Genomic DNA, 21,448 nt, shown 5'->3' with positions numbered 1-21,448 from the left:
ATTCTCACGACAGCTCTTGGAGACATTCTGTTGGTGCACAAACTGGAAAGTATGAGGCCACAATCATGTCGTCATGTCCCTGTCCTCCTTTTTAGCTCCGATTTGGGCCTCAGGAGAGGCTCCAGTTTCTCTCTGAGCCTAAAGGCTTTTTCTTTTTTCTTTCCTCCTTTTTTTATTTTTTGTGTACAAATTTTCCTGATATTTTAACCACTCTATTGAAAAACAAGCAAACCAACCAACCAAAAAAAAAGAAAAAAAAAAAAACAACAAAAAAAACACGTTACTTTCATTGTTATTGTTTGTTTATTATCGAAAGAGAGTAAAAGGGAAGATCTTCCTCTAGACATGTGACAAATAAACTTTGCATTTTTTTCATCACAGCAGGATGTCATTCTCACACCTTTGTTCTTATACAGCATTATAATACTGTAAGTCATTTTTGGGAATTATACCTTGCATGTGATCTGTGCATCATCGAGAGAAATGTGGTGATAAGTAATGATGTAAATAGAGGATCTAAATCTAATGATGTAGAGTTATCATCTTCTTGACTCCACTAAGCAAATTCATCTTTTTTTTTCTTTCTTTCTTTCTTTCTTTTTCTTTTTTTTGAGGTAGAATCTCGCTCTGTCCCCCAGGCTGCAGTGTAGTGGCGCAATCTCAGCTCACTGCAGGCTCCACCTCCCAGGCTCACGCCATTCTCCTGTCTCAGCCTCCAGAGTAGCTGGGACTGCAGGCACCTGCCACCACGCTGAGCTAAGTTTTTTGTATGTTTTTTGGTAGAGGAGGGGTTTCACCATGTTAGCCAGGATGGTCTCGATCTCCTGACCTCGTGATCGACCCGCCTCAGCCTCCCAAAGTGCTGACATTACAGGCATGAGCCGCTGCACCCGGCCAGCAAATTCATCTTTAAATTGACTTCAGGTTAATGATGACTGAATGTTTTTAAAAATAAGTCAACGTCTACTGGTTTCGTTTTCTGTCACTAATGTAGTTAATATAGATGGGAGATATTTTTGTCCTTCTTAATTTTAAAACATAGGCCGGGTGCGGTGGCTCATACCTATAATCCCAGCACTTTGGGAGGACGAGGAGGGCAGATCACAAGGTCAAGAGATCGAGACCATCCTGGTCAACATGGTGAAACCCCTTCTCTACTGAAAACGCCAAAATTAGCTGGGCGTGGTGGTGCGTGCCTGTAGTCCCAGCTACTCGGTGGGCTGAGGCAGGAGAACCGCTTGAACCCAGGAGGTGGAGGTTGCAGTGAGCCGAGATCATGCCACCGTACTCCAGCCTGGTGACAGAGCATGATTCTGTCTCAAAAAAAACCAAAACCAAAACAAAACATGAGGGAAAGGGTGGGAGGGGGGTAAGGGATAAAAGACTACAAATTGGGTTCAGAGTATACTACTCAGATGATGGGTGCACCAAAATCCTACAAATCACCACTAGAGAACTTACTCATGTAACTAAATACCATCTGTTCCTCAATAGCCCATGGAAATAAAAAAGTAAAAAATATAATAATTTGGCTATCTTAAAAAATTAAAACATAGGAAGATAAACGAAGAAGGAATGAAAAAGCTGAAAGAGAAGCACCATCTTTGGAATATGCATACAGACGTATTCACAATGATACGACATTAATTTTTTTGTACTTCTTGCCTGGAAATTGAGAAAATAATATATGATAAAAAAGTGTTTTGCATCTTCTGTATATCCCGCTATGGTAATGTCACTATAAAAATAATTTTTTCTACTTTACTGACTAAATTCTCTTTTGTTTGTCAAAGTGTCCTGTATCCTGCTAAATTCTCCTCACTAGAAAATCATGTCATCATAAGTTTCTACTGTATATATTAGTAATATAATCCTAGTTTCATTATAATCAGCTTTATTACTCATGTTTCAAGAAAATCTCTATCAGTATTCTTAAAATCCTTAAATTAATATAGCTTCAGATTTATGTTTATGCTTTTGATATTTGATAAGCAACTATTCATAGACCTTATAGAGTTTTTTTTTTTTTAATCCTCCAATTTTGATGTCAGTATTTTTTAGGGCCAGGGGACCTTCGTCTGTTGCTGGAATGAGTGTTGGTACAGGAACATGCTCCACCAAACTGGGGTTGGAGGAGACATTTGGGCTTTGGAAGCCAGCTTGCCTCTTAGAGTTCTGCTCATTTTCTCCACTTGCTGTGAACCTCCTTATGAATGGGAAACTCAGATGTTGAAGTTGGAAAAGTGTTATTCAGATATGATTCATATAGATTGTGTTGATTTTGTCAGAATATTAACCCTTAGTTTAAAAACCATGATACTCTAAATTTGGGCCTGTTGCAACACATCAGTTTCTCTTTATTCTATTTTCTATTCTGTTTTTAACTCAGGTATCTCTCATTTGTTTCAGGTTTAGCAGTTTCCTTACAGCTATTGCACGGAGACATTGAACAAATCAGAAGAGAATATTCATCAGTATTTTCTCATGGAGTATCCATAACGAGAAAGCTGGGATTTTCAAATATTATTATGCCTGGTAGGTGGCTTGGGATTTCATCACCAACATGATGAAATATGGGTATACTATCTGTTTTTGACGTTTGAGAAATTTTTCAAATTGCCAGCTTTGAAGCATTCACATGGGCCATGCCGAAGAATGAAATGAGGTATGTGACTATAAGTAAGCACATTTTTTTCTAAAATATCCTTCTCAATTCAATTTTAAAACTTTTCCTTTTGTATAAATTTTCGTGTCAGTGATTTGAAGCTCAAAAATATCTTTACATTCTGATTATTCTAAAGTGGTTAACTTGTGGAGGCCATGGCTACATTTCATTATGACCAGGAGAAGAAGGAAAACGGAGATACTGTCCAGAAAATATTTTACTCCTTGATGGAAAACGTTGGTGAAGATGCTTAGAGGATATCCACAGTTTTGATAAAAACTTATTGAACACTAGTTAGCCATATGTAAATAAGCAGCCATATGCAAATATTATATGTACTTCTATACCTTTTCCATATCTATTTGTGTGTATGATTTAGCTCTATATTAGTGCCCCCAGAATTCCCCCAAAGCAGAAAAGATGTGGGTTAAGGAGATTTACGATGTGAAATGAATGCCAAATTCATTGAAACTGATGCATTTGGGAGTGGGTCAGTCCTAATTTCTCCACGAAAATAAATTTTTAAAAGCACATCCCTTTACGTGCTTATGGAAATTTAGGGTTTTCTGAATGTGTTAATCTACAACTTATGAATTAGATAAGAATAGTACATTTGCTGATGAGGAAGGATGTATGTTTAGCAAAAATTGATTTAGTCATTCAGCAGGCATTGACTGAGCATCAATCAAAACTTTGTGCCAGGAGCCAAAAGTTAAAATGTGAGTTCATTCATTCTGCAAATAAATATTTAACACTTTCTATGTACAAAGGCATTTCTTCCAGATACCGGGGCTATAATACTGAACACAACAGAAAAAACTCATAGCAGTTACTTTGTAATAAGGAAAATTATAATAAATATGTAAGTAAAACATGTATGTTCAAAGATGATGAATGCTAAGGTGAAAACCAGTGTAGGTAAAGGGCTAGGGAATGTCTTAGATGGTAGTGGGTGGAGACCTGCAGATTTGAATTAGGTAAGAAATTTAGGTGAGAAGGTAGTAGAGTAGAGACCTAAAAGACATGAGGAAGCCGTGCAGATAAGAGGATTCCAGGCAGAGCAACAATAAGGGCAGTAGACCTGCAGCCATAGAGGTGTGGCTTGTTTGAGGAACTGCAAGAAGGCCAACTTGATCAAGATACAGTACTGGGGATGGGAGTACAGATTCGAAGAGAGAAGTCGTGTGGACCTTGTAGGTCACACTCAGAACTTTGGCTCTTATTCAGAACGAGGAAGGAAATAGCTAGAGGGTTTGGAACAAAGGTGTGACACTGCTTTGCATTGCCACAGGATCACTGTGGTTGCAGTATAGAGACTGTACCTGGAGGGAATGTGGGAGGGCAGCAGAGAAACAGGGAGACGGGCTTGGAGGCTGTTTGAGCTAATCCAGGTGAGTGGTGATCCTGTCCTCGAGCAAGGTGTTAGCAGTAGAGATGGTGAGAGTAGGACCTGTTCATGCTTTGAAGGGGATTACAGTCCACAGGCAGAGACATACTGTAACCGGAAAGGAGTTGGAGAACACGGCCTGGAGAGCACAGAGGAGGTGTAGAATCTTATTGAAGGAGTCTTGTTAAAATTTCCTGGGGAGGTAACACCTGAGCAGGGTCTTCAATGCTAATGATTCTAGGCCTCATCCCCCCAGTCTTTTCTCAATTGCACTAATAGCAAGTACCTGCTTTAATAGTGAAAGACTATGTGTCATAGCCAACATGGCTGTACCTCTGATGTTTCTTTTGTTTGTTTGTTTGTTTGTTTATGTTTTCTTTTTTAGAGATGGGATCTCACTCTGTTGTCCAGGTTGGTGTGCAGTGGCACAGTCATTGCTCACTGCAGTCTCAAACTCCTGGGCCCAAGTGATCTTCCCACCTCAGCCTCCTGAGTAGCTAGGACTCCAAGCACATACCACCACACTTGGCTAATTAAGAAAAAAAAAATATGTAAAGATGGGATCTCCCTGTGTTGCCCAGGCTGGTCTCTAATCCGTGGGCTCAAGTTATCCTCCTGCTTTGGCCTCCCAAAATGCTTGGATGATAGGCTTGAGCCACAGTACCTGGCGTACCTCCAATGTTAAAAGGAAATTTCTGGCCTGATGCAGTCGCTCATGTCTGTAACCCCAACACTTTGGGAGGCTGAGGTGGGTAGATCACCTGAGGACAGGAGTTTAAGACCAGCCTGGCCAACATGGTGAAACCCCGTCTCTACTAAAAATACCAAAAATTAGCTGGGCATGTTGGTGCGTGACTGTAATTCCAGCTGCTCAGGAGGCTGAGGCAGGAGAATCACTTGAACCCGGCAGGCAAAGGTTGCAGTGAGCCAAGATCCTGCCACTACACTTCTGCCTGGGCAACAAGAGTGAAACTCCACCTGGAAAAAAAAAAAAAAAAGGAAATTTCTATGATCTAAAAATTTTTAATTTCTAAAATTCTATTAAAGTCACAATTTTATGAGAGAATAGCCTTTTAAAAACTTTTGAAGTTTAAAACCAAAAAATAAAAGGTCTAATTGTCGTTTAGTAATGAACCACTAGAGTTCTAGAAATTTCATCCTGTCCCTAGGAACACAGGTATGACCAGCTGGGGTTATCTTCAAAAATCCTTGGTTCTGTCTATGCCTATCTATTTCTTTGCGTGTGTCTGGACCTCTTATTTTCTTTCTCTTTTCCTTTCTGTCTTGATCTTAATCTTTCTTTTTTTCTTTTTCTTTTTATCTTCTTTCCTCCCTCCTCCATCTTCTTTCCTTCTTCTCTTCTGTTTCCTCCCTCCTCAGAATAGGACTAAGCTACACGGGTTACTGTGGCTTACATTTAAAAATTTTTTGACATATCCTCTTGTTTTAACAAATCAAGAAAGGAGTTTTTTTAAGTCATGAATTTTATTATAAAAGGACCTCACTTGCGTTTGGTCTTCTGTAGAAACAAAGAACTTCTACCCTTTTGTCTACAGATAGAAGATGACGAATAGCATACTAAGTAGTAGTATTTCTTGGTGCTCCATACCTCACCCTCCACAACCAAGAAAAGGGAAAAACAATAGACCAAATAAAATAATCTTAAATTATTGACAGTATTTGTTTTAAATGAAGTCTTCTAAACCACCGTTTAAATCCCATGTGTAAGTGCAAGCAAAGAAAGTTGTATCTGACAAGGCACCTGGCATAGCTATGAGACCCGATAATGAGATTGCTATGAATAAAGACTTAAAATGACCAGTATCGCCCATTGCACCATTTTGTGATTGCTCTACTGAAATTCCTTTATGCAAGGAAGGCTGAAAGAACATCCTGTAAGTTTTCCTGAGATGATCTGACCTAGCTTAGGAACCCAGTCGGCCTGAGCATCTCATGGTACTGTTGTCGAAAATGACTGTTTATAGAACTGTTTATTTGGTGGCATGCTATTCTGTGGCTCTTACAACTATTCATGATTTCCTTCAGTTGCTATAAATAGCTGGTATTTCCTCTTCAACAACAACAACAAAGAAATTCATCCTACTGGAAAGCATATTGATGGACAAATCTAATATAAAAAAAAAAATTTTTAGAGCAGAATGCAGCCAGCTGCTTGAAGAATTCCTCAGCTTGGTCTCTGGGCAGTATCATGGAGAAATGGAAAAATATAAATCAAGGTGACACTTCACTGCTGATTAATTGTCCAGGTTCTGCTGTGCTCACGCAGCTTTTGTGTGGCTTTAATGATGGACATGAACTTTCTGTGGAATAAGGCTCGCTTCTGTCCCTTTCTGGTACCACCTTGTAATGCAAAGTCTATACTCTCCAGGAAAATTGTTCTTCCAGACATGTGTCTGTAGTGGAGGGGAGTACAAAAGAGGTTTTTTAAAAGCACTTCCTTCTCTTTCTTTTTTCCCTTTCTTCCTGTGGCTTTTTAATCTTCTATAATAGGAAAGGGAGAGATGTATGTATTTCCTTAAACAACTGAAAGCAACTTTAAAACTCAGTTGAATTTTTTACACTGGGAAACATGCAGTCATTGTTTTGTTTTCCTTTGTTAATTTCAGACTTGTCAATTCATTCTCATCAGTGGCTCTAATGAAAACTTGAGCTGAAATCTTCCATGAGAAAATGTATGTGAACGATATTTCTGATGCCAGTGTTACAATGACAGTCTGCAAGCATAATTTTTTTTTCATTGTCTAGATGTGGCCTTCAGAGTTAATTTGCATCTTTAGCATTCTGATAGGGGTCAAAACAGGTGAGGCACATGATTATACCAACAGGACCAAGTTTATGCACACAGTCACTGCCTCTCTGCAGAATGAATTATCTGCAATCCTGACAAGGACAAGAACATACACAAAACTCTTTTCAGTCACAGAATGTAATCAGTGCCAGACTCTTTCTGAAATGGGAAAAACATAGGCACAGCAATTCTCCACTGGTCTCACTATTGTACAGACAGGTCTCCTAGTGTGAGGAGTTGACCTGCCCATGTGCTTCTGAGTCATCATGAAGTCCTCTGGACTGTTCCTTGGTTAAGGTTCTGTCGTGCAGCACTTTATTTCTTAAGGTGTCAGACTTCCAACTGAGGAAGAACATTTTCTGTGAGACTCTGTCGCTGCCACCTCCAAGCCAAACACCTCTGATTGAAGGAGTTCCACGGTCTGGGCGAGAGAGCAGCAAATTATTTAAATCATTGCTTTCCAGTAGGAACATCATTTGAGCCATGAAGGTAATTTTAAATTTTTTAGTAGCCACTTTAAAAAAATGAGAATAAAAGAGGTGAAATTAATTTTAACCATATATGTTATTTAACCCAAAATATCCAAAATATTATCATTTTAATAGGTGATTCATATGAAAAACTACTGATGAGTTATTTTACACTCTGTTTTCAAACTCAGTCTTTGAAAGCTGGCGAGTATCGTACGTATACAGCATGTCTCTTTTCAGCGAGTCACATTTTAAGTGCTCCTTTGCCACAGGTGGTGGCAGTCACCCCGTTGGACAGCCCAGCTCTAAATATCTTAACAGACCCTATGCAAAGCAGGGCCTGGCCTGTTGCAGAGTATCAGGAAGGTCTAAGTTTCCATCCGTCAGACATTCTGGAGCAAAGCTGGCTGATGTGTCAGGAATGTCATGGAAGATGTGACTGTCTTCCCTGCACCCCAAATGTCCATTCTTTACTCTGTGATTCTTTCCAGGCATAATTTTCTTCGTCTCCATCATGATTTCATAGCAAGCTTTCATGCCTATACCCTGTTTCTAGAGACTTGTTCCCATATATCACTTGGTTCAACTGTCATTCTTTGTTAGGGAACCCATCATTTATACATTTCAGTGCATTCACTTTTAGTAGGTCTGTGAAGCTCCTAACCCTAGAAAGTTTTTTTTTTTTTTTTTTTTTCTTTTTTTTAAACAAGGTTTCCCTGTGTTACCCAGGCTGGAGTGTAGTAGTGCAATCACGGCTCACTACAGTCTCAGCCTTCTGGGCTCAAGTGATCCTCCTGCCTCAGCCTCTTGGGACCACAGCAGATGTGTCACCACACCCAGCTAATTTTTTATTATTTGGAGAAATGAGATCTCCCTATGTTGCCCAGGCTGGTCTTGAACTCCTGGGCTCAAGCGATTCTCCTGCCTCAGCTTCCCAAAGTGCTGCGATTACAGGCATGAGCCACTATGCCCATCCCCTAAAAAGATTTAAGTGAAAACATTGGAGTGATAGAGTTGAGATTTGGGGGCCAGTTTTAATAGTAACCTCAGGATTTATTTAAGTTTATTTTACAAGTGTTATTCAAACCAGTCCTCCTTTCTCTTTATCTAGTCTATCATTGATGGGCATTTGGGTTGGTTCCAAGTCTTTGCTATTATAAATAGTGCTGCAATAAACAAATGTGTGCATGTGTCTTTATAGTTCAAATAAGTCAAATTTCTATTTGGTCAAAGTTGACTGAATAATGATTTACAGACTGGAGTAAGAAGAACGTTATAGAGATGTTTGTCTTATGTTTAAGAAAATAAACAATTTTGAAGGATATGAACAGACACTTCTCAAAAGAAGACAGTTATGCGGCCAAGAAACATGTAAAAAAAGCTCATCGTCACTGGTCATTAAAGAAATGCAAATAAAAACCACAATGAGATACATCTCACACCAGTTAGAATGGCGATTATTAATAAGTCAGGAAACAACAGATGCTGGTGAGGGTGTGGAGAAATAGGAACGCATTTAAATTAGTTCAACCATTGTGGAACACAGTGTGGCAATTCTTCAAGGATCTAGAACCAGAAATACCATTTGACCCACCAATTCCATTACTGGGTATATACCCAAAGGTTTATAAATCATTCTATTATAAAGATATATGCACACATTTGTTTATTGCTGCACTATTTATAATAGCAAAGACTTGGAACCAACCCAAATGCCCATCAATGACAGACTGGATAAAGAAAATGTGGCACATATACACCATGGAATACTATGCACCCATAAAGAAGAATGAGTTCGTGTCCTTTGCAGGGACATGGATAAAGCTGGAAGCCATCATTCTCAGCAAACTAACACGGGAACACCACATGTTCTCACTCCTAAGTGGGAGTTGGACGATGAGAACACATGTACACAGGGAGGGGAACTTCACACACTGGGGCCTGTGGGGAGTGGGGGGCAAGGGGAGGGAGAGCATTAGGACAAATACCTAATGCATGCGGGGCTTAAAACCTAGATGACAGGTTGGTAGGCATAGCAAACCACCATGGCACATGTATACCTGTGTATCAAACCTGCATGTTTGTACATGCATCTCACAACTTAAAGCAAAATAAAAACAAACATATAAAAAATAAATAAAAGTCACTTTGAGAAAAAAAGAAGCATGCAATTTCATTATTTTAAATATAATTTTTTTTTTTTTTTTTTTTTTTTCAATTTGAGATGGAGTCTCACTCTGTCGTCTGGGCTGGAGTGCAGTGGCACGATCTCCGCTCACTGCAAGCTCCGCCTTCCGGGTTCACACCATTCTCCTGCCTCAGCCTCCCTAGTTGCTGGGACTACAGGTGCCTGCCACCATGCCTGGCTGATTTTTTATATTTTTAGTAGAGATGGGGTTTCACCGTGTTATCCAGGATGGTCTCGATCTCCTGACCTCGTGATCCACCCGTCTCCGCCTCCCAAAGTGATGGGATTACAGGCGTGAGTCACTGTGCCTGGCCAATATAAATATTCCTTACTATGTACTGATAGAGAAATACACATCAAAAGATAGAATTGAAACAGCAGTAAGCCTTCTTTTCGAGAAAGTAGATGTGCACTAGTAAGATTTGATCTTTCTTAAAAATGTATCCTAAATCTGGCTGGGCATGGTGGTGCACGTCTGTAATCCCAGCACTTTGGGAGACCACGGAGGGTTGATTGCTTGACCTCAGTTGTTCAAGACCAGCCTGGACAACGTGGCAAAACCCTATCTTTACAAAAAATACAAAAATTAGTCAGACATGGTGGCATGCGCCTGCAGTCCCAGCTACTCAGGAGGCTGAGGCGATAGAATTGCTTGAGCCCAGCAGGTTGAGGCTACAGTGAGATGAGGTCATGCCATTGCACTCCAGCCTAGGAGACAGTGAGACTCTGTATCAAAATATACATTGATATATATAATGTATCTGTATATATCCTAAACCTAACCAAAGCTTACCACCCTCCAGCCCTAGTCACTGGGCCCCCACACCACTTATCTTAGGCCTGAACCCTGATTTGCAAGGAGATGGTGGTCTTTCAACCAATGAATGCCACAGTGACTGAAGAGAGAGGGAAGCTGAGACTCTAATGTGTCACCCTGAAGTTATATCCCAGCCCTAGATTAGGCAGAGGGAGGGGCTGGTACCTCTCAAATTATGAAGCTTACAGTCCCCACCACCCCAAGAGTATAGGACTTCCCCCAACGGGCTGCCAGATCTCCACGCATTGTCCCAGAGTGGGATGGCAACAGGGAACCACATTTTTCCATGCTCTTGCCTCTGTGCAAAACTGGAGAGCCCATTGTGGTGCTGTATCATGTGCCCTTGCTTGCTTAATTGTCATAAGCAACACATAAAAAGCTACCTCCCAAAAGAGTTCAGTATCTCATAGTACTCTTTTAAAAACAAAGCAAAACAAAAGTGAGAATGACAGACAGAAAATAGAGAAAACCTGATGGGTTTTACTCAAGTGTATCTTGTGTGAGAAACTGGAAATATAATATTAGTCAATTTTTCAGCCCATCCATATGTTTGCCCTGTCTGTGCTCTGCTTCAGTCTCCAGTTACCTGTGAGTCCTGCTCCCATTCCTTCCTCCTCCTTGAAGGTGTCATGAAGTGACAGAAACTTGGATATGGAAGACACATTGTATTAGTTTCCTATAGGTGCTATAACAGGGTGGCTTCACATACATTTATTATGTTATAGTTCTGGAGGTTACAGGATGAGCTAGTCTCACTGAACTAAAATTAAGGTGTGATCAGGGCTGCATTTCTTCTGATGCCTCTAGGGGAGAATCCACTTCCTTGCCTTTTCCAGCTTGTGGAAGCTGCCTGCACTCCTTGGCTCAGATCCAAGTCATTCCAGCCTCTGTGTTCCTCATCATATCCCCTTCTCTAATTCTGACCCTTCCCCCTCCCTTTTTCAAGGACCCTGTGATTATATTAGACCCACCCCGTTAATCCAAGAAAATCTCCCTATCTCAAGATCATTAATTTAATCACATCTGCAAGGTAACATACTTATAGGTTCCAGGGATTGGGACCTAGGCATCTTTGGGGAGGGGGTATTAATCTGCCTTTCACACACATGAGGGGCCACCCAGCCCAGCCATGTGTCTAGTGCATGCATTCCTCTTCATGGTTCCTAGTGGTGGTTTTCTGGCTCATACTTGAATATTTGTATTGACCAAGAAAACATCATCACATTGTCTCTCAAAATGACATGTTGGACCAGTTTTTCCCTTTCTGCATGGAACTTCAACATTTTCAAATTCAGATAATTTTATTGTCTACATCTTCCTTCTTGTGATGGGTTCTGAGTCCTTTCTTCATATTGTTTATGATCTGGATGATACCATTTGTGTCTGTCTCTGTCTTGTAAAGATGGTCCCTAGAACTGTAATCAGTATTTAAAAATTGGTCTGACAAATGCGAAGCAACACAGGACTACTCCCTTCCTGGCTTATTTGACGACCGTTCTGACGGCATGGAATTACAGGTTTTCAGAGGTAATGTGGGGTCACTGATAATACCTAGGGCACCTTTCTTAATCCCTACACTTTCATTTCCTCATCTGCAAAATGGAAATGATAGTGCCTTTTTTATAAAGTTGATATAATAATTGAATGAGATGTTCTACTTCTAGCATTTTGCAAAGTACCCAGCACATAGTAGGTACTCAATGAAGTGTACTGCTGCTGCTGTTGCTACTAGGACTCTTACTACTGCCATCATCATTAACAACAACATCAACGATAATCTGAGTTCACAAAAAACCTAAGTCATTTACACATTTTCTTTTTTTTTTTTAAAAACAAACTAAAGGACAGGAAATCTTATTTGGTTCCGTAACTCTTAACAAATATCCTGTGTGTGTGTGTGTGTGTGTGTGTGTGTATACATATATATACGCAATACACACACACATATATACGTGTGTGTATATATATGTGTGTGTATATGTGTGTATATATATGTGTGTGTATATATATGCGTGTGTGTGTATATGTTATATATATATATAAAATAAAGCTGCTGGGATGGTGTACGGTGCTTTACATGCTGTGGTGATCCATGCACTATATGCCTTTATCCAAGGCATTCCTAAGACAGAAACAAGGATTACGGTTGTCAGCTACTGATGGAAACTCTTACCCATCTAGATCAAGCTGTTAATGGACCCATTTGACTGCAGTCACTGAACTCTTGAGTTTGTTCCCACTTTTATGACCTTATCTTTATCTTGTCTACAGTGGTATTTTGAAAGGCCTTCATAAGTGTAAAGGCTCCCTAGCCAGCAGGCCTGCTAAAGAGAAAGAAAGTGTGGTGCACATCAAATTTTCAGAGTAATAAATTTGAGAGGTACAAGGTGTTAATAAACATTGTCAGGGAAATAGCTTTTCACACTGGTGTTATGACTCCTTTTTATACTGACTTGATGGTTTCTGTCTTAATTACCCAAGATGCTTTCTGAACACCATTTGGACTCATGAGTTTTCTCCAGAGTCAGCCTCAAATGTATTGATTTTAATTAGCACTTGTTTCAACTTGATCCTTCTGCATATTTTGGCAAAACGTGGCACCTTGCAGAATTGGAACATAAGCAAGCTGTAAAATTCCTGGGAGAGGCACATGGAGAATGTCATCCAGGAGAAGTGTTCTTCTTGTTGTGTATTCTCTTTTCAAAGAAATCTGGTTTTCGTCTAAAAGATTTGCAAAAGATAATGGGGTTACAGGGATAGTGACAGTTAACAGAAAATTAAAGCGTATGTATAAGGAGTTTGATTTTGTGAGCGTGTTATTTTCAGGAGGTTCTTTTGTAAGGCATAGAAACAGCATGATATAACAAAGGAGTGTTGTTTCTCCTACCACCTCTCCTGTCCCCACCTTTACCCTATTCTCATTTTGTTAACAAAAACCTGAGACCCAGAGGTTTCCGATATCCTGTATAGACTGATGTCACACACCGTAGCAGTAGCAGAGACTAGAACCTGGATCTCCTTATTCTGATTGTCCTGTGAACCTACTACCTTTAGTGTATTTGAATTCAGAATCTCTTTTGTGAAGAAGAGTTAGGAGAATCCAGCTATGTTATGAGCTAAACAGGCCTTGGGGATTGGCCTGAGAAGCTAACGCCCTTTGGAATCTTACTCCTCTGTGAAACACACCGTAGCCTACCCAGGGCGCTCATCTTCTCATGAGGCCTTCTCTCATTACCCTGTTGAAAATTTTAACTCTCCCTCCATCCCCATTCAATACTCTGTATCCTCCTCCTCACTTTTATCCACAGTGTCTAGTATCACTTAGCATGCTGTATGTTTTACTTACTTACTTATTTATTTTTGAGGAGTTACCCCTACTAGAATCAAGACTCTGGGGAAATAATTTTTGCTCTATTCACTACTGAATCTTCTTGGCTTGTAATAATAGTATCTAGCACACAGGAGATGCTCAAGAAACATTCATTGAATAAATACAGTACATAAAACAAGGATTTTGTGATGCTGGCAGTGCAGCCCTCATTTCCTCATTTTCCCTCCTTTGGGCCTAGCCTACAGACAGAGGGAAACAGGTTACCTTGCAAACCTCCCTTATCACCTCTTGCCTTTGCTGGAGTCTGAGGGGCCCTGTCCTTTTAGCAGATAACAGTGGAAAGCACCTTCCCAAGAAACACTTACTCTTTATTTTGCAGGACAGTTAATCCCTGTGTGGTTTGGACAAGCTAATTACTCATTATGAGAAATTCCTAAGGTAAAAACCCATGTAGCTATACTTCCCATTAGTCAGTGTAGGTTTTACAGTCTGTTTGTAAGCAGAGCTACTTATGATGTGTCACTTACTCCCAGAAGCAAAAGAATTCTGCTGTTTTTAGCCGATGTATTTTGCTCTAAAGTATCTTGATTTGAGTTTTTTCACCTGCCAGATCTGTTCATGGAAACATTATTGTCAAGAATTTCCTCCCAAACCTCTTGTTAAACTAGCGTGTGCAGACCATTGTGTGTACCAGACCTATTTTTTGTTTGTTGAAGTCAGTTGATTCAGGGGACAAATTTTGGGGGTTTGCTGTTGATTCTATAATGGAATTGTTAAATAAATAACATTAAATGTGGCATTACAGAATACATGTAGTAAAGTGAAATGGGTTATAAAAAGTCTAATAAACATCAAATGTACTGGGCCATTCTCTAAAAATTAATAAAGGAAATAGTTAAAACGGAAAACTTTCAAAGCACACAAATACAATGTTTAAAGTGTTGAAATGTGTTGCTTTTCTCCTGGATTTTAAGTTCATTGCCTTCTCAAGTTGGTTTGTATGAGCTGTATAAGAGTACTAGAAATTCATAAGCCAGAGACCTCTGTATTGTTTCCAATGATGTATGTTTTATATACATTTTATATATACCCTTTGTAAAGAGTGACTAAGATGTAATTCTTTTTAGAACTTACTTAGTTTTTCTGTTTTATGGCCAACCTGTGTCCTTGTCAGCGTAGGTCATTTGCAAATGATGCCATCATAAAAAGTTGGTCTTTATGGAGGAAGATGATCAGGTACACTGATAATCTCCCATGGTCCATGGTATTGAGGAACTAGGGTACTTCCTTGTCCACACTTGTATGAAGAAGTTTTATAAAACTCCTAATTGTAGACATAGTTGTATGGTTATTTTTCTTTCTAGTGATTTGCTTTCTTATGGGGAAATTTTTTATTAGAAAACAGAGTATTCAAGGTCAGGAGATTGAGACCATCCTGCTTAACAATGTGAAACCCCATCTCTACTAAAAATACAAAATATTAGCTGGGCATGGTGGCGGGCACCTGTAGTCCCAGCTACTCGGGAGGCTGAGGCAGGAGAATGATGGGAACCCAGGAGGCAGAGCTTGCAGTGAGCCAAGATTGCGCCACTGCACTCCAGCCTGGGCAACAGAGTGAGACCCCCTTTTTTTTCCCCCCTCAAAAAAAGAAAAAAAGAGAAAAGAAAAGAAAACAGTATTACTTTTGATTTTTTTCAAGTGTTTGAAATCTGTGTTAAGTAAAAGTAAATTCGACCTTGCCATCTCACCATTTACCTTTAAAAACTTTCTAGTTGTGCTTTGTTGACTTATTTCTCACTTCTCTATGCATTCATTATTTCCCCCTAGTTTAATTCTTATAAGAGAAGTAAAAGCATGCTGTTAGCACATTTGCCTAAGTTTGCTAGTTGGCATCAAATTTGTCTTTTTATATCTTGCAATAATAAGAAAGGGTTGAGATTTTTAAAAACTCAAGTTTTATAAATCACCAGTAGAGAAGAAATCGACAGTCTATATGTACATAGGATGTGTCCATTTGAATATAGGGCCTTTCTCATTTGTTTTATAGCTTGATGATATGAAATATTAAGCTGAGTTTGTCTGTATGACTGAATTATTCTACATCTGTGTTCATAAAATGCTAATCTGGATTCTTCCAGCAGTGAGATCATTTTGTCCATGAATTGTGGAAAAGATTTAAGTTGTAATTGTATCCTTTACAGTCCTATTATTTTACTACATTTAGGTATTTCTTCTACCCTAAATTGCTATGACTATAAAGTAGTAAGACTGGTTTCTCTGAGCCACCCCTGCTAGGCTGTCATTTTACAATCACACCTCATAAATAGAATGAGGGAAATATTGAAAAATGGTGAGACTTGACAATACCTTCCTACTTGGTCCCAGTATTCGCCTCCTAGATATACAATTACAGCATTGCTAATTCAGAGTAGCAGAGGCTGGCTTTTATTCTTCTCAGATGTTGGCAGTGAGCGTGAGGACACTTTTATAAAATTATAAAAATGCAAATATATTTGTACTTTTATATGTATGTATAACCATATGTTGTATAAAGTTTTCCTTGATATAGCACTTTATTACATTTCCTAATATATATAACATGGTTTTAATTTTCCTTTCCTTATAGGTGAAATGAGGAATGATTTATATATCACTATTGAAAGGGGAGAATTTGAGAAAGGAGGGAAGAGCGTGGCCAGAAATGTGGAAGTTACGATGTTCATTATAGACAGCAGTGGCCAAACCCTGAAGGTATGTTAATACTTGATATTTCCAGGTCAAACAAGTCTGTGTAATTGCTTTCACTTAATCTTTAATGTGATCAGTTATTTTCTGATTTGCAATCAGTTAATTTCTGATTTACATCATTTTCTATCTTATTTTTCTCCTTCACCCCTGTGTAGTTTTCTTTTTCCTTTTTTTAAATTCACTAAAATTCCTTTCAGAAAAGAGAGCAGAAAAACGCAGTCTTCATGCTGAAGACAAGCCAGGAAAAAAAAACCAGCAACAACTTTTACAGTTTGCTTAATTAATTGTGTCAATAATTTTCTTATAGCAACTGTTTCTAAAAAGCAGCTCTTTTTTTTTCTTTTTTTTTTTTTTTTTTTTTTTTTTTTTTTTTTTTTTGAGACAGAATCTTACTCTGTCACCAGACTGGAGTGCAGTAGTACGACCTCCGCTCATTGCAACCTCCCCTTTCCAGGTTCAAGCAATTCTTGTACCTCAGCCCTTCAAGTAACTGCGATTACAGGCATGTGCCACCATGCCCAGCTAATTTTTGTATTTTCAGTAGAGACAGGGCTTCACCATGTTGGCCAGGCTGATCTCGAACTCCTCGCCTCAAGTGATCCTCTCAAGCCTTGTCTTCCCCAAGTGCTGAGATAAATGCAGCATAATTTTAAAGCCATTTCATTATTTAATCCTATATATATTCTTTCTGACCAAAATAGGCATGAAGACTAGGGTACTCCTTACTAATTGGGGTGAGAATAGCAGATGTTTTTATGGAAGAAGTAGTTTTCATGAGCCCCTTCTTCATGGAGAAATACAGCTGCCCATTTAAATAAGAAGGTTGGTCCTGGGGCTTAGTGAGTCACCTACTAAGGCACAAAACAGGCTTTTGACTACTGCAGATTGGGAACTTTGCCATGTAGTTGAACTCCAAGTGGGGCATGCAGTCGACCATCACCCATGTATCACCCAGGTCTACCCTTGGCACAGTAAATCCTTGGAGACCAGCATCAGAATTAAATAGATACACCCTGCTAAACAGCAGCAGGTACAGAAACACACGGCAAAGGACCAGTGAGGTAATTTCCTATGAAGTGCTATTTGAGAGGTAGGCAGATAGAGCAAAGTGATTGCTCTGCCTTTTCAAAAGATCTTTAGATGAAACTCTCTTTAACCTGTGTGTTCCCTTTGTTAGGATTTTATCTCCTTCGGCTCTGGGGAGCCACCAGCCAGTGAGTACCACTCCTTTGTGCTTTATCATAACAACAGCCCCAGGTGGTCTGAACTGCTGAAACTTCCCATTCCCGTGGATAAATTCCGGGGCGCACACATCCGCTTCGAGTTTCGGCATTGTTCCAGTGAGTATTTGGTGGCATTGACTGCCTGTCTCTCTTGTGCTGGAGTATCCTGCTTACTGGGCTGTCGTGAAGATGTGGGTTGATCTTAAATTGATGACTTTTGTAAAAATCAGTTTGTTCCATTCTAGAAAGATTAGCCAGAAAGGGAAGGAACAGTGTTAAAAAACTAAACTGATTCTGGTGGGCTCAGGCAATCCTAACCATTCAAGTGTCTCCAGGAGCTGATCCAGCTCTCACACAGATTGGGAAAACCCACTAGGACCTTTCATGGCATGTGAAGCCACTGGGAAAGCCTTTGGTCGGCTTAGATGCATATCTGATTTGTGTGTATCTGCATCACTGTACTCTCTCAGACAGTATTCAGATGAGAATCAAATAATGTCAGCTGGAAAAAGGCTTAGAAGTAACATGAAGTAATAGCCTCATTTTACAGATTTTTTTTTTTTTTTTGAGACAAAGTCTCACTCTGTCGCCCAGGCTGGAATGCAGTGGCGCGATCTCAGCTCTCTGCAATCTCCACCTCCCTGGCTCAAGCAATTCTCCTGTCTCAGCCTCCTGAGTAGCTGGGACTAAAGGTGCCCGCCACCACGCCTGGCTGATTTTTGTATTTTTATTAGAGATGGGGTTTCATCTTATTGGTCAGGCTGGTCTCGAACTCCTGACCTCAGGTGACCTACCCGCTTCGGCCTCCCAAAGTACTGGGATTATAGGCATGAGCCCCCACACCCGGCCTCATTTTATAGATTTAAACAACCCAAGACATAGAACTGTTACAGGGTTTGTCCACATGGGCATTGCTATCCATAAAGTTATCGCTTCTCAGTGTTTCTATTTAAGATTTTTTGCATTCATTACCGCCCTCTCAAGCCCCATCTCTCTCCCCCAACTACCAGGAGTCCAGGAATCTTCTGATATTTCCTGTGTCCCTGAGGGTATCTTAGCACTGCCAGTATACATTGTGACCAGAGAAGGTTCTGGCAAATCTAGCTTTGGGAGCAGTACAACAAATGAGAGATACAGGAGAATCACATTTTTGAAGAAGCAGCAGGCTCCTTTCCAGTCTGGAAGGAATAGGGGCTTTGCCAAAAGATTTGTGGTGACTTCACCTCAGTGCTGTTGTACTTTACCCAAGGTTCGGGCAGAGAAGAAGGACTTTATCTGTTGCTGGAATTATGGCATATTTCAGAATTGACTCAAGGAGCTTCATAAATTATGCTTGTGTGAATGTTTCTGAATGCAGGAAGAGAGCTAGCAGGGTCTTAAAATTCTTCCAAATTCCAAGAAGAGTTTCCTATAAAGGACTTGAAGTAGGAAAACATAAAGGACTTACAATGGTGCCGTACTATTTCTTCCATCAATCTTTGTTATAAATTCTCCCTGGGGCCTAATATGAGGTTTGAGCTTTAAGGTAAGAAAAAGAGAAAATAACGGTGAAATAGTGGGGAAAGAGAGAAAGAGCATTTGGAGATAATTATTCTAATTCAGAACTTGGAAAGTCGAATAAAGGCTATTTTCAGTAAAATCTATTAGATCTCTACCTTCTTATCCCTGTACTTCAAAAATTGCTCATAGGTTTTTTTTTCTTTTTCTTTTTCTTTTTTTGAGGCGGAGTCTTGCTCTGTCGCCCGGACTGGAGTGCAGTGGCCAGTGGCCGGATCTCAGCTCACTGCAAGCTCCGCCTCCCGGGTTTATGCCATTCTTCTGCCTCAGCCTCCCAAGTAGCTGGGACTACAGGTGCCCGCCACCTCGCCTGGCTAGTTTTTGTATTTTTAGTAGAGACGGGGTTTCACCGTGTTAGCCAGGATGGTCTCGATCTCCTGACCTCGTGATCCGCCCATCTCGGCCTCCCAAAGTGCTGGGATTACAGGCTTGAGCCACCGCGCCCGGCCGGTTTTTTTTTCTTTTAATCTTCCTAATTAAACGTCGGAAGAAACAGCCAAATGTAAAGAAGGAAAAAATCTTGGTAATACCACAAGCTATGAATAACCAATGCAATCATTTTATAAAGTGGGCTTCCAAATATTTATCTGTGTGTTCATATCTTTATTCAGAAACATCAGTTTTTCATGAAACAAATATTTATTGAACTCCCACTATATGCCAAGCGTTTTACTGGGTACTGTAGACACATCAGTGAGCACAAGAAAATAGCCCCTCTCACAGAGCTTTCATTCCAGAGAGGAAAGACAGATTTTAATAGCTGAGAAACTAAGTACATAATACATCAGACAGCAAGTGATGAAGTGCAGTGAAGACTTAAATTGCAGTTAGGGAGTAGGAAGTGATGGTACTGTGTTGCTGTTTTACATAGGGCTGTCAGGAAAGACTTCTCTTATAAGGACGTGTGTTGGCAACAAACTAAAAGAAGTGAAGGCCTGACCCATTGAGACTATTCTTTCTGGGGAAAGAAGATTCCAGGCAGAGAGGACAGTACAAAAGGCTTGAGCTTGAAACATGCTTGGCATTTTCAAGGAATAGTGAGGGGACCAGGAAGGTAGCAGAGGCGCCAGATCTTGTATAGTCTTTTATTTCATGATGAGGACTGTGCATTTTATTTGAATTGCGAAGAGCCACTAGAGGATTTGGAGCGAAGGTAAGTCTGGCTACTTTATGGGATAATAGATTATAGGTAGTAAGGTTGGGAACAGAAAGACCATTTGGGAAGCTTTTTTTAGTCTTCCAAGTAAGAGATTTAAAGTGTTCTGCATTGCGACGGTAGTGGTTCAATTCTTTTTTACGGAATATTAACAGATCGGATATGAAAGAAGGAGAAAAGTCCAGAGTGACCCAAAGATGTCAGCCTGAGAATGAATGATCATTTAATTAAGTGGGGAAGACAACAGGAAGAAGCTGTTTGGGGAACAAAAATCAAACATTGCATTTTAGACATGTTAAATCAGAGATGTCTGTTAGACACTCAAGATGTCAAGTGGGCAGCTGAGTGACCTCCAGGTTGGAAACTTGGGAATGAGAACATATAGTTCAGTGGTTGGTCTACTGAGCCAGCACTGGGGATTGGGGAGGATCCCTGAACTCTAGCATTTGCTGATTTCCATGGTGGAGATACTCCCACCATGGCCAGTTTCAAGCTTCCAACATGACATCACTAAATGTAGAACTGGGGAGAAATGTGCACTTTCAGCTCTTCTGGGCCAGTATGATCCAGCTCCAGCACATCACTAATTTTGATGATTTCTAAAGTCCGAGACTGATTGGAGTTCCTAGGTAGTAAGTTTAGAGAGCAAAGGGGAGTCCAAGGATGGGTCTCTGGGGTACTCGCCATATTTAGAGCTGGGAGAATGAGAAGGAGGCATTATAAATGACAATAAGAAGGACCATCTAGTAGGTTGAAGGCCAGTCCAGGAAGAATAGAATCGAGGAACTAAATGAAGGCAGTTTTTCAAGAGAGGATTGATCACGTGTCAGGTGCCAGTGGTAGATCAAATAAGATGAGGACAAATAATTTGATTTGGCATCATGGAACTCGTTGAACCTGACAAGTTGTTTTAGTGAATCAGTGGTGATAAACGTGAGTTAAAGAATGAGATGGAGGGGAAAGACGGGGAGTAATGGGTATAGACAAATCTTTGGAGAAGTTTTGCTATAAAGGATACAAGAGCTATGGTTGTGCATAGGAAGACTCAATGTCGTCAAGATGTCAGTTGTTCTTAAATGAACCTATGGATTCAAGTT

The 21,448-nt window shown here is 40.0% G+C and overlaps 1 protein-coding gene across 2 annotated transcripts in view; it reads left to right on the top strand.

Annotated features, from left to right (window-relative positions):
* The window catches only part of DOCK4 (dedicator of cytokinesis 4), a 473,748-nt gene that overhangs the window by 274,309 nt on the left and 177,991 nt on the right, over positions 1-21,448 (top strand). For both annotated transcript variants that reach the window (XM_023228190.3, XM_023228191.2), the window contains exons 13-15: positions 2,410-2,535; positions 16,294-16,418; positions 17,593-17,755. In XM_023228190.3, the coding sequence (XP_023083958.1) occupies positions 2,410-2,535; positions 16,294-16,418; positions 17,593-17,755 (414 nt within the window). The remainder of the gene's footprint in view (positions 1-2,409; positions 2,536-16,293; positions 16,419-17,592; positions 17,756-21,448) is intronic.

Source organism: Piliocolobus tephrosceles, chromosome 8 (assembly GCF_002776525.5).
Source record: "Piliocolobus tephrosceles isolate RC106 chromosome 8, ASM277652v3, whole genome shotgun sequence".
In the NCBI taxonomy this organism is placed as follows: Eukaryota; Metazoa; Chordata; class Mammalia; order Primates; family Cercopithecidae; genus Piliocolobus; species Piliocolobus tephrosceles.
This window is presented reverse-complemented; position numbering and strand designations above follow the sequence as displayed.